The sequence below is a fragment of the Caloenas nicobarica genome, chromosome 10, assembly GCF_036013445.1.
Source record: "Caloenas nicobarica isolate bCalNic1 chromosome 10, bCalNic1.hap1, whole genome shotgun sequence".
NCBI classification, from domain to species: domain Eukaryota; kingdom Metazoa; phylum Chordata; class Aves; order Columbiformes; family Columbidae; genus Caloenas; species Caloenas nicobarica.
The window spans coordinates 17,252,651-17,264,867 of record NC_088254.1 but is presented as its reverse complement, the minus strand read 5'-3'; the positions used below and the strand labels follow the sequence as shown (position 1 = coordinate 17,264,867).

Genomic DNA, 12,217 nt, shown 5'->3' with positions numbered 1-12,217 from the left:
CAATTTCGATACGTGAAATCAAAGCCGCTTTGACTGAACAAGTAGGTCACACAGACTCTTTGGGCGAGCAGATCTCTAAAAGCCAGCTTTACGCATCCATATTCTCAGGCTTACAAATTCAAAAATGGGTTTTCCATGGATATTTTACGATGCCCACCTCCGATTCCTCCTTTCCCCCCAGTCTCTGTAGCAGAGAATAGACATGGGAAGTGGGTACAAGGAGCATGAACCAGTCAGAAATTTCAGCCGTACCAAACCACCCATTTAGCAACATCTGTGGAGTTCATTTCTGGTGGAACAAAACCTCTGCTTCTTCCTGACCTTGGGCAACCCAAGTCCATCTCTTCTCCTGCCTTCACATAAAAGAGAGATAAGAACATCTCCATAACCCCTTGGGGGATTGTTAAACAGAATTTATTCATCTGAACTCCTCAGAGAGTTCAAAGTGCCACAATTGTTATCTGAGGAGTTCAAATGATTAACGCCTACTAATTAAGTTTTCACAACCTGCTTTTGCATTAGGCGTATTGTCTCATCTTTGTTTTACGGCTGGGACAGCGGAGGTGAAGTGGCGTGGCCCATAACGCCAAAAATGACAGTCCCCCAAGCCAGGACAGTAGCAGGCACTATGGGCTTACAGCAGATCTGTCCTCCGAAAAATGCTGCTTTTCACTTGCTGAGGGTGAGTACGGCTCTCGCTGTGGGAGAGGGTAGGACACATCACCCAGAGAAACACGGGAATTGATCTGAAAAGGTCTTACTGGCCTGAAAAGCACATGCAGCCATTGGTCCAATGAAATGGCTGCAGGCTGTACCAATAAGGCAGTCTATATCTATTTAAAAAAAAAAAAAAAAGAAATAATTGCAGCCATATTTACTTTGCTTTTTAAGGGTTGCTCTGATGTTGTTCTCGAGACCAGAATTGCTATTTTCTATCTGAAGAGCACACAAGGGTGATGCCAGGCTGGGTCAGGGACCACCCTCCCAAAATCACCACCCTCCCAAAATCACTGCCCTCCCAACCCACGGGTAGCCCGCAAGGCAGGGAGGGGACGTGGATCAGGGTGCTCACAGACCCTCTGCAGGATGCTGAGATGGATCCAGTCACTGTAACTAAGAGTTTTGGGGAAAAGGGATACGCTGCTGAGCCACAGAAAAGGAATATAAACATGCACATCACCCCCCTCCTCCCAAACGTGGTACAGACTTTGTTCCTGCTGATGCTCACAGTGATCTACAATCCCGTGTGCATTCATGGGCATAAGCCAGACCTAGCAAGGTCAGGGACTAGCTGGCACCTGCATGCTGCCTCGTTAGAGATGGGCTTGGATGCACTGACTCCCCTGTTAAGTGAGTGAATTAATTTTGCTGACTAAGAGCAGCATAGTCATTAAGCTCAGCCTTGTGCCCCCCGAGTCCTCGGAGACGGGGCAGGACTCGCCCTGGCCAGTGCCGTGAAATGTGGATCAGGAGACAGCGTTCAACCCCTCCTCCTCTTCCCTGAAATTCAGGGTTTGCGTTGAGACCAGCAGAGCAGCAAACACAACTCCAGAGCTTTTTGGGGAAAAATTGCCACATTTCCAAATTGTCTAAGAAAGAAAAATAATTGGTTTCTGAGTGCCAACCTGTCCAGCCTGTCCCACAGGGTGTTCCGGGAGCCCAAACTGAGCAGGAACCGAGCCCAGAGGCTGGAAACCGGGATTACCCAGGGACCGTACCCTGGTCTCCATCTGCACATCAGGATGTCACTAAAAAGACGGAAGAAGGCCACATTCATGGGCAAGTCCTGAGCTTCTCACTAGACACTCAAGTGGTTTCTGTGGGGTTTAGGTCAAAGCCCACCCATACCCATAAAATGCTCTGTTATCACAGAAAAGACAAAATACAGAAAGGCTTCACTGCTGGCTAGCCTGACATGTACTTGGTCAACTCACAAATTAGAAACAAAAGCCAAGGTCAGGTTAGAAGCGATGGAATTAGAGATGCATTTTTGACCCTAAAGATCAGGTTCTTGAACACAACATTGTGCACCCTCCCTAACACTGGTCTTCCCTCATGCAGAAACACAGCTCTCAACAGCTCATTTCTCATCTTCCCTCTCTGTACCACATTTCATAATATGCCGAGATGAGCCAGGATATCTGACACTTGCAGATCATTCCCTGTGACATTTCATCAGTCACTTTTGAGGCTTTCATCCCGGCATGTGGAGGAGATCGCGATTAAGAGAAATGGTGGCCATTGGGTAGCCCTGCGTACCCGCACTTTCCCAGCGAGCAAGGTTCCCTCTGTAGGGATTAATTTGAAAGACATTTCTAAAGCGTTTGTCTGCTAGGATGAAAGATCCTGTAATACATCTTGATGAGACATTTGAAATTGCACTTCGATGTGTTTAAAATCTCACTTGTTCATATTGTCGCAGCTTGGCAGCCTAAGTGTCAAAAACTTCCTAAATATCAGGTGCTATTTTTACTGCTCTACGTTCCATTCTTTCGATCGAGTCATACGACCGCATTTGGGAGAGTGCGCCCATATCATGGCTTTCAGGAAAAATCACCTTGCGTCATCTGGGATCCCGATGCAGCTCCAGTATGCAGGTCACAAGAGCAGTGTTTGTGCAGCCAGGCTGGTAGCGTAGCATCTTCCAGCAAGCCAAGGAGTCTCGGTGTACAAGTGTCAGCCGACGGCATTGCTCTTGTTTATGGTGCTTGCTCTTACCCACCACAGGGAGAGGCAGATCCGTCAGGCTCATGCAAACCAGCCTTGCTAATTTGGTCACCTCCTCTCATGCCACAATCCCACAACCATCACGTCACCCATCCTGTGGGCTCCGTCCCAGGGACCACAACAAGATGGGAAGGTCAGAGGTGCTCAGCATCCCTACCTGTTGGGTGGTAACCGTGGCTCCACATCAGCTCCCGCGTAAATGAGAGCAGTGTTTGACCCTGAGATTTCTGCCTGGTTGCAAATCACTGCATCGTCATTGCAAGTGTACGCTGAGGACGCAGGAATCAAGACTCATGAGTCTGCAAAACAGAGATGCCTATTGCTTAATAGGGAATAGGCGAATTAGGTCGAAATGTTTATGTGACAAAAGCGGTGAAGAATTAGCAGGAACAGCACAGCTTCAAAGACTAAAGGAGTCGAGGGAACGGGAGCAATGCCAGTGGCAGCCTCCCACCAGGATGCTGCTTGGGGATCGGTCTGCACCAGGGTAACCAAACCCCTGTCCCTGCCTTGAGCTACCTGCTCTGAAGGACCTGTGAGAGGCAGGAGGATGCTCGGAGCAGCCTGGCGGTTACTGCTGCCCGCGAGCAAGCCACAGTCCAGGACTTTCATGTTCTGTCCCCAAGCCAGCATGTGCTTTCCCCGAGCCAGAAAAATCCCTCTTGCGCCTGCAGAGTGTCAGGTCTCACATCCACATGCGTTCACCATAACGTCAGCGTGGCCTGACTCCATCACCCCGTGATGCTCTTGTTTTATTGTGGCTCTAAAGACAAAATACTCATGTGCTTGCAGGGCTCAAATGTCACGCACTTTGCCTCTCCCATCCTGCAGACTGGAAGGGTCTTATTCTTTCCTTCATCTCAGGTCTTCCATTAGAATTTTATTCCTGGCATTGGTTCGGTTTCTTCGGCTGTGTTAATGAAACAGCCAGTAAATAAAAAGACATTGAAGAAGGCAAAAAGGATGCAGTGAGGGGCTTGGGACTGGGGGTTGTATGTGTTTGTCTACTCCCCTTCTGGGAAGGGAGAAGGAAAAAACGTCGAGAGCCCAGCAAAGACCTAGAAAGTAGCTGAGACAAAAGCTTCACTGCTTAAAAACCATTTCTACACTATATATTTTTCCCAAAATATTTTTTTCTGCCAAGAGAGCAGAGCTATCAGGGAGTACAAATAGCAGAGCATCAGTCTTGCAGCGCATTCTGTCACCCTGAGCATTTGCGTCCCAAAAGGCTGAAATCCCAGTGGTTCCTGCAGCATCGTGGATGCCACGTACCTTGGGAAATGGGAACAGTACAACACGAAAATATAGAGTGTCTGAAGGGCTGTGGGTCCTCAGGCTCATCCTCCCACACCCACCTCTTGTCTGTTTTTCCCACTGCTCTGTGCAGCCCCTTGGAATATTCGAGGTCTCGTGTGAATTCTTCTTCCACTGTTGACATGGATGCTGAGGACCTCTCTTGGGCACTTACATCCTCCTGGGGTGGTTCTTCTGTACGAGCATCCTCAAAATAAAACCGTATGACTACACAACGAGGACTGGGAGCACCTGGATGGGAGTTGCACCCCCACAACCAGCCTGAGTTATTTGCCCACCATCACAGGCACTCAGCAGCAACGGAGCCATCCCAGGACCTTTGCAGGGACTTGGTCCCCAGATTACAATGTCCAGACGCCAAATATTGAAAAGCCAGTAGTGGTTTCAAAGCTTGGCCTCCCCTCTCCTCCTTGGCTCATAGAGCTACACCGTGGAAATCCAGACGGCAGCAAGAAGTTTAAATACCAACTGAGCAGCTGCTGGTTGACAGTCGAGTGTGCTTCTGGGTGTCTCAAAAAGTGCTGGAGATGCCTCAGGATGATGATTAACCTCACAAGGCAAACATGTCCCCTGTTGTAGCCGCTGGCTGAGGGGTGAATTATATTCCTGAGGATGCTGGTAAAGCCTGGGCTGGGAGGTGACAGGTCGCAACGGAAGAATCATCCTTCAATTTGGAGCTACCAGACACACGGGCGATACCTGGAGCCCACTATGATGCTGTTTGATTGAGGAAGGCCTTGAGAGAACACTTCAAAACTGTGCTGTGGCTGTGACAATATGTGCTTTTAAAAGCAGCCCTGCCCGTAGAGACTGCTGGATGGGAAGGGTGTGCTCAGCATGCAGATGGCCAGACTGTTTTTTTGGTTTGTTTTGGTTTTGTGTTTGTTTTTGACATTCCCAGTGGATTTCTGTATGCAACAACAAGGACTTTATTTGCAGTAGCAATGAGAAAGAGTGCAGCGCTTAAATTTGGAAAGAGCTGACCTGGTGCACAAGCAGCCAGCTTGATGAATCCAACATTGTGCAAACAATGAACCTCAGAATAGTCAATAGTGGGGCCAGCAGAGTTAGTGGGACCAGGGTGATGAATGAACCTGCTGAACGACTGGCAAAGGGGAGCATCCCTAAAGCTGACGGCATTTCTCCCTTGTAGTGTCACCCCCAAGAGCGATGGTCACCCCTGAGCTGGTGCAGGGACTCCTCCTAACGGGGTTACCTGGTGACAGGACATGGCATTTTGCTGTGGCATCACCTGCTGCTTCAGGAGAACCGTTCTGGTCCCACCGCCCACGCATCGAGCACCCTTATCATGTGCTGCCCTCCCAGCTCATCTACCTTCCTGCTCCCACCCCGCTCCATCGCCGCCGTCCCGTGGGGTTTGGGCAGCACCGTGCCCGTCTCCCCAGATCAGCGCTTGCGCTTCCCGATCGGAGTCAGCGCTGCTGCTGTTGATGAGGATGCATCTCCCAAGGCTACCACCACCACCAAGGCTGCTGCTCAGCCCAGACAAGGAGTTGTTTAGATTTACGGTGGGAACACAAAGAACAAGGAGCTGTAAAGATGCTTTTTTTTTTTCTTTTTTTCTTTTGCTATTGCATTGCAAGGGGCAGAGCTGTTGTCACCAGACTGCTCTGCTGTGGTGTTCACTGAAGGACACCTGAAATTCCACTCCCACAGTGAATTCACTGTGCCAGGGAACTCCCTTGTTACCAGAGGCAACTGGGGATGGAAAACAGAGAAATGGCAAAATAATGATTGTCTCATACTGTAGTCTGGGCTTATTTCTTACTGCTAAGGATGACCCAGGCTCATGGAAAACAAATAATGGAGGCAATTAGAGGAAGCCTGTCTTTGGAACAACTGGTTTTTATAGCAACCGTACCTGTAGATGTTTTTAAGTAGTGCTGGTCTCGGTGATGAAAAAACACAATACCTGTAGCCTGAAAGCCCAAGGAAGGATAAAGAAGCTCCTGTTGAATGCTCTCCTAGAAGATCAAAAGCACATCTGGCATGCAGGTAGGCACCGAAGAACAGATCTCTAAGCAGAATAACCATGGTGGCTGCAGAGAATACGAGAAAAAAAACCTCACGCCTTTGTCCATGTCCGGGAGGAGCCAGGACGGCTCGTGGTGGCAGCGGGAGCTGCTGTGTCACTGCTGGCCACGGTCCCAGGGCTCCGCTCGCTGCCCACGAGTGCGGCAGCAGCACGGCGGAGCGGGCACCGAACGGCTGATGGCCGAACCACTTAACCTCACCGTTAGCTGCTCAACAAGCCTTCGCTAAATGAACCCACATTTGCAACTCCTTGTTCTCTGCAGGGAGGAAAAAAAGGTTTCCTTTGCCTTCCAGACTGGAATAGTGCATTCGTAGGTTTAGAGATGGGAAATAAAAAGCCCACATGGGCAAAAGAGAAACTTGGAGGACTTGCTGGAACTGCTTTGCTCTTTTCATTGCTCTGGGGGTGGGACTGGCCATGGCTTTGGGCACTCTGCACCCAAGAAGCGCTGCCTGATGAAGTGCATCCTCCTCCCCACTGGCAAGCTCAGAAATTCCCTCTTTGAGGGTCTTACAAACTGCTCACTATCAGGACTGGACCAAAGAGCAAGTTTTCACCAGCTGTACCAGAAAGCCCATAGAGGGACTGGTTACATCCACAGAACTGGTTTTTTTCTGTTGTTTCACTGGATTGCTCAGTGCTTTCCATCCTGCTGCTCCCAGCCCTCCTGCCAGACACCAGTTCCCTGCAGGTACCACTGCTCCTGCCATTCCCTCTGACCTCAGATTAAGGAAACAAGCTACGGAGATTCATCTCCTTCAGCTTGCTCTGGGCAGGAGCACAGGGGGTTGGACACATCTTGGTGGCAGCCCCCCCCGCCCCTGGCAGGCAGCAGGAGATGGAGTGCTTTACACAGAGGAATGGGAGCTCTGCAGCCAACCTAAAATTGCTTGCTTGAGCACAAGTTATCGTCAGAAGAGTCGCAATCAAAGCCTATGCCGAGTATTTTCTTACTCAAATCAGTGCTCCAGTGCTGAAACATTGCTTTTACTTTCCAGCACAATGCATCACGGGGCTTTTGTTACAGTCCTGCCATACCCAACGAGCACAAGGGTCTCTCCACTGGCTCCATTTACACGACTAGTTACAGGGTGCCTATGGGCTTCTGTCCTGCAGAGAGGTGTTACTCCTCCAGACCAACCCGGATAATTGTTGGCTCACGTGCACCCACTGCCCGAGTGCACAAAAGTGTATGTCGGCAGAACATAGCTCTTTCTTCAGCAAGACTTTTGGGTGGAGAGCAAGTCTTAGACTGACGGTGGGTCAGGGACAGTAAATCACAGCAGGACATTTATACTCTACGGACCAAGCTTGACAAGAAGTGTTACGACTACAGACCACTCAGAGCAAGCACATCAGCCACCATAAAGGACACAAAATCTCTTTGTGACATTCCTGAGCCTCTGAATGGCAGGCATTAGAAAAGGGCACATGAGGAAAAAGTGGCATTTTACTGACACGCTTCCAGGCAGGCGAGCGATATTAGATACTCCCATTCATCACTTAAAAAGCGCAGAATATAATTCCTCTTGTAATCAGGACGGAAAGGCATGTGGTCTGGACTAGCAGAAGAAAGGTTGACTCATATTAAGTCCAACCCATTACCAAGTGTCAAGTGCTCCCTAAGATGGCTCATGCTAATTTGAGAAGTCACCTGGTGGCAGCGGGTCACCAGCTCCCTCTACAGACAATCAGGACACAGTCGGACCCCTGCAGAACTGCTACAGCAGATGCATAATAACAAAGAGTCCCTTTAAACTGCCACCAAGGAGCAGAATTTTCCTCCTCATCGCCGGCAATAATTACTCCACTCGATGCCGAGTCCTTTGTCTTCCTCCACGGCGAGAGGTCTGGCTCGCTCCCCTATCCTGGGGTGGATGAAGAAATGGCTGCAATCGCATTAGTGCTCCCCAAGACTGACGCGAATATGTCTTTTGTTTCCTTCCAGGGAAACAAAGAGCCGGAGCAGGAGGGATGGAGGGAAACGCAGGCACCACCGGGCTGCAGGAAAAGTTCAGCAGCCCGGAACCAGGTGGTTGTTCGGAAACAAAGTGCCAAGACCATTTGCAACGGCAATGCTTCATCACGGCAGCACGCACCGGCGAGCGCGAGGAGCCAGCCAAGGCGAGCGGGATGAGCGCGCCTGCCCGCCCGCTGACACCCCGCAGCACCGCAAGTCCAGTGATGCGTGTATAGGTGATACGTATATAAAACGACAGGGATGAAAACCCCCGCGCAGGGGTGGCTGCCGGCTGGGAGGAACGGGCTAATGAGAGCGACACAGCGTCACGAGCAAGAAACTGCTGAATTTTCATCCTTGCACTGACACCTCTTTGTTTCAGTATCTCGCGTCTGCAGGAGGTGGTATAAGAATATCCGGAGGAGCAAGACGGGACTGCTTAAGGAGCAAACACCTTTCTCAGAAGCCCCTGGCAGGCAGAGCAGCTCATGCCGCCCTTGGCTCCTACCTCCCTTCACCTGCGATGCTGAGAACTTATTGTCCGGGCAAACAGCATGATATTCTTTTTATTCTTTTTGTCCTTTTGACAGTAATATTATATTCTTACTTTGTACCCAATGAACACTTTGTTCTTTCTTTCTGCAATTTCTCAGTATTTGTAGGTGAGAGAAAAACGTTCTCCCCCCTGCTCCCACCCATACGAGGCATATTCTTCCAAAGACAATCCAAACTGCAGGCAGGGGGCAGGGTATGTGTAAAAGTGGGCAAGCTGTTCGCTCCTCACAATAATTAGAGAGTGTTTCAATGCCAAGGAAAAAGAAGAAAAGAGTTGCACCTGTCTGCACGTCCCAGACCCCCTCGGCGCCGTGAGCCTGCCAGGGGACACCTGGCCAGCTCTTTGCTTTCCTTAATGCTTGGGCTGTAGTGGCCAAAGGGAGGGTGGTCTGTGGGGGAGTGGAGGAGGATGCTGAGCCACACGGTCCATCAGCCAAATATTCCTGGCCTGGGAAGGAGCTGCACAAAAATCCAGTATCGCCTAAACCTTGCATGGAGAGTAGCTGTTCCCTTCTGCACACACAGAGTGTTCCTGGAAAACTTTGGAAGGGCATCTTTCTCTACACCCTGGTGCACATCGTGTTGTGTACATTTGCTGTCACATAGTCCCCTTTACCTACAGGTGCTGTTTGCAAAGGATGCTGCTCTCACATGGCCCTCAAAGCTGAAAACCTGTTATCATCCCCATAACTGCTGCAGATCAGACGCTCAGCTCTTCCACCTCTCCACAACAATACACTCCAGCTAGGTCAGAGCATCGTGTTGACCATTCCTGGTACCATGGCAGCACACGGGGATGAAGTGTTCTCTGTGCCAGGCTCCTCTGCTAAGAGCTTAGGGTGTAAAATGAACGGTGTCTGGCCCCTTGCTGTGTTTGGGATGAAGCAGCTCCTCAAACCCAAACCACTTTGGAGATGCAATAAGGAAAAGAAGTGGGTGGGAAAGGGCAAAGTAAGAGAAAGGGTCAGTTTGCCCTACTTCATAATTACTTCTTAATATAGCAGGGTCCCACCTTTGCTCTGTGCAACCCTGTAGCACAGCTGATGCGGGAACTTATCCATGAACGGCCTGGGACCAACACGTATCAGAGGGCAGCAGATTGCAGGACGCATCCTTTGCTCCCTGGGGTGTAGGGTGCTCCTCTCCTTGCTAGTTACCTTCTGCACTATAATTTCTGAAATGCTGTGTGAAACAAGCTGCTTGCTGTTTCTGCAGAACTCCTCTGACCCTGTTGCTGTCTCTGCCGCTGCACTGCTTGGCAATACTTCCTTGGAGGAACTACAGCAACAAACTCAGATGCCAGGGCTTGGAGATAAGAAGCCAGCAACCATCTAATTTCCATACAATGTACAGAAAAGAGAGGAGAAAAAAAACCCCACAACACTGGGAATCCCTAATGGACCAGGGTGAAAAACAGGACAAGTAAGTAACAAAACAGAATAGATTTTCAATAAGGGCACAGCAAGTTCTAGCGGACAGATCTAGCAGATAGACAAGGAGAGAGAAGAAAGAACAGAAGCCGGAAAAGAAGATGGGAGGAAAGCAAGGGGATCAGAGCAGCCTGTCCGATGGGGAAAATGCTTCAGAAGCTTTTCATTTCCTTTATTATTATATAGATAGTGGCAGCTCATTGCAGAGCAACAATTCATCTAGCCTGGTAACCTACAGTCTGGTGCTGGATGTTTCTGGACAAGGCTACCAACCTTTAAGCACTTCTTGTCTGTGGCACCCAATAAAATATAACAATGAAACAATGACAAACATCACGGCATTTATCATTTCAGCCTCGAGTGCCAGGTGTTTGTTTTGATGTAACACAGCAGGCAATCTCACCTGGTCCCAAACAGAAAGACCATGTGCCATTCGGGTACTATGAGTGCACCCCACGTTACCAGAATTACTTGTTTTCCCACACTGCTGTAGTGAGTTCCTCAAGCTAACGCAAACCCTCCTCTCTGCATTTATTCCTCTCATCCCCTAAGTTTCCAAGCAGCCCTCAGAGATGGGGTTTATGGGGTGGGTAGGGTGTTGCTTCTCTCCTCAGACTAAGGGGCTGCTTTAGCCCCAGCCATGCAGGGTACCTGCAGGTAAACACCCTGTAGGTGACCAGGAAGGGGTGATCACAAAGCCCCTGATGCAGCCCATGGGGACAGAAACGTGGGTTGAGCTCCCCCTCCCTGGTCCATCACCCCCACCCAACTGGTCCTTGTTCAATCTCTCCCACCCTGCAGACTGGTTCCTTATCCACCATCCCCACAAACCGGTGCCCTCTCCACCACACCCATCCAGATCAGTACCAGCACCCCAAGCCCCCCCGGGATGCACCACCCCCGGCCAGCAGACTGCCTGCACCAACATCCCGCTCAGGGACCTGCTCCATCACTCCATCAACACCTGAGCACTGTGCCCAAACCCCTCTCTCCAGACCAGTATCTGCTCCAACATCTCTAACCACACTGGTACCCGCTCCAGCATCCCTACCCACACCTGTACCTGACAGAGCACCTCTACCCGGACCGGTACCTGCTCCAGCACCCCTACCCGGCCGGGTACCTCAGCGTCTCTAACGGGTCCGGTACCGGCTCCAGCATCCCTAACCGGACCGCTATCTCAGCAGCTCTAACGCGAGCGGTACCAGCTTCCGCCCCCTTGCCCGGACCGGCGTGGCTGCCCCCCCGGCCCCGTGCCCGGCAGCGGGGCGGTCCCGCCCGGGGCTGCAGCGGCTCCGCGGCGCTGCGCGGGAGCGGAGCGAGCTCCCTTTCCACTTCGGCGCGGCAAGAAACGGGCAAAGCCGGAGACAAAGAAACTGTCCGGGCGCCCGCCTGCCCCCCCCTTCTCCGCCACCGCCTCCTCTGCCGCCGCCAGCACCCCTACCCTCCGCGCCCCTCCGCGGCGGGGAAGGGGGGTATTTACCCGCTCTCCTCCTCGATCTCGGAGATATCAGCGAAGATGAGGAAACCGACCAACAGCGTGAGCAACGCCAGCGTCCAGCCCCGGCACGGCAGCGGCATGGCTCCCGGGCTGGGCCGGGCTGGGCCGCTCCGCGGGGTGCGGAACGCCGCGCCGCGTCCCGGCTCGGCGCCGCCGCCGCCGCCCGGCGGGGCCGCTCCGCCCCTCGGCGCCCGCGGAGCGCCCGTCCCGCCCCGCCCGGCGCGGGGAGGGGGCGGGCGGGGCGGGCTCAGCCCCCGCCGCCCCCCCGCCGATAAAGTTTGCGGCGGGTCCCCGCGGCGTTCCGGGAGCGGTTGCCCCTCGTCCCGGGGTGGGGGCGACGCGCCGCTCCCAGCGGTGCCCCCGGTGGTGCCCCCAATGAACGGGCTTTGCTTTTTGTTGTCGCTTCCCCTGCGCGGCCGCGGCGCGGCCCCTGCCTTGCGCGCACCGGCGCGGTGTGGCGGGGTCAGTCCTGGCTGGGGGGGAGGGAACGCGCGGGCGGGTGGTTTTTCCCCGAAAGGACAAAAACTGCAAGAAAATAAGACAAAGCGAACTCCTGTTTGCGGTGGCAGTGATTGTACCTTTTTCTTCTCACGCAACGTGCATGCAATAAAGCAGACCTTTTGGGATAGAAAACACACTGTAAACAATGACGATTAATAACTAATCACACCTAT

At 52.0% G+C, this 12,217-nt stretch overlaps 1 protein-coding gene across 1 annotated transcript in view; it reads right to left on the bottom strand.

The window, feature by feature from the left end:
* The window catches only part of ST8SIA2 (ST8 alpha-N-acetyl-neuraminide alpha-2,8-sialyltransferase 2), a 30,827-nt gene extending 19,098 nt beyond the window's left edge, over window positions 1–11,729 (bottom strand). Inside the window, exon 1 of the mRNA XM_065642086.1 lies at window positions 11,526–11,729. Coding sequence (XP_065498158.1) covers window positions 11,526–11,623 — 98 coding nt within the window. The 5' untranslated portion in view covers window positions 11,624–11,729. The remainder of the gene's footprint in view (window positions 1–11,525) is intronic.
* Between the last annotated feature and the right edge of the window lie 488 nt (window positions 11,730–12,217).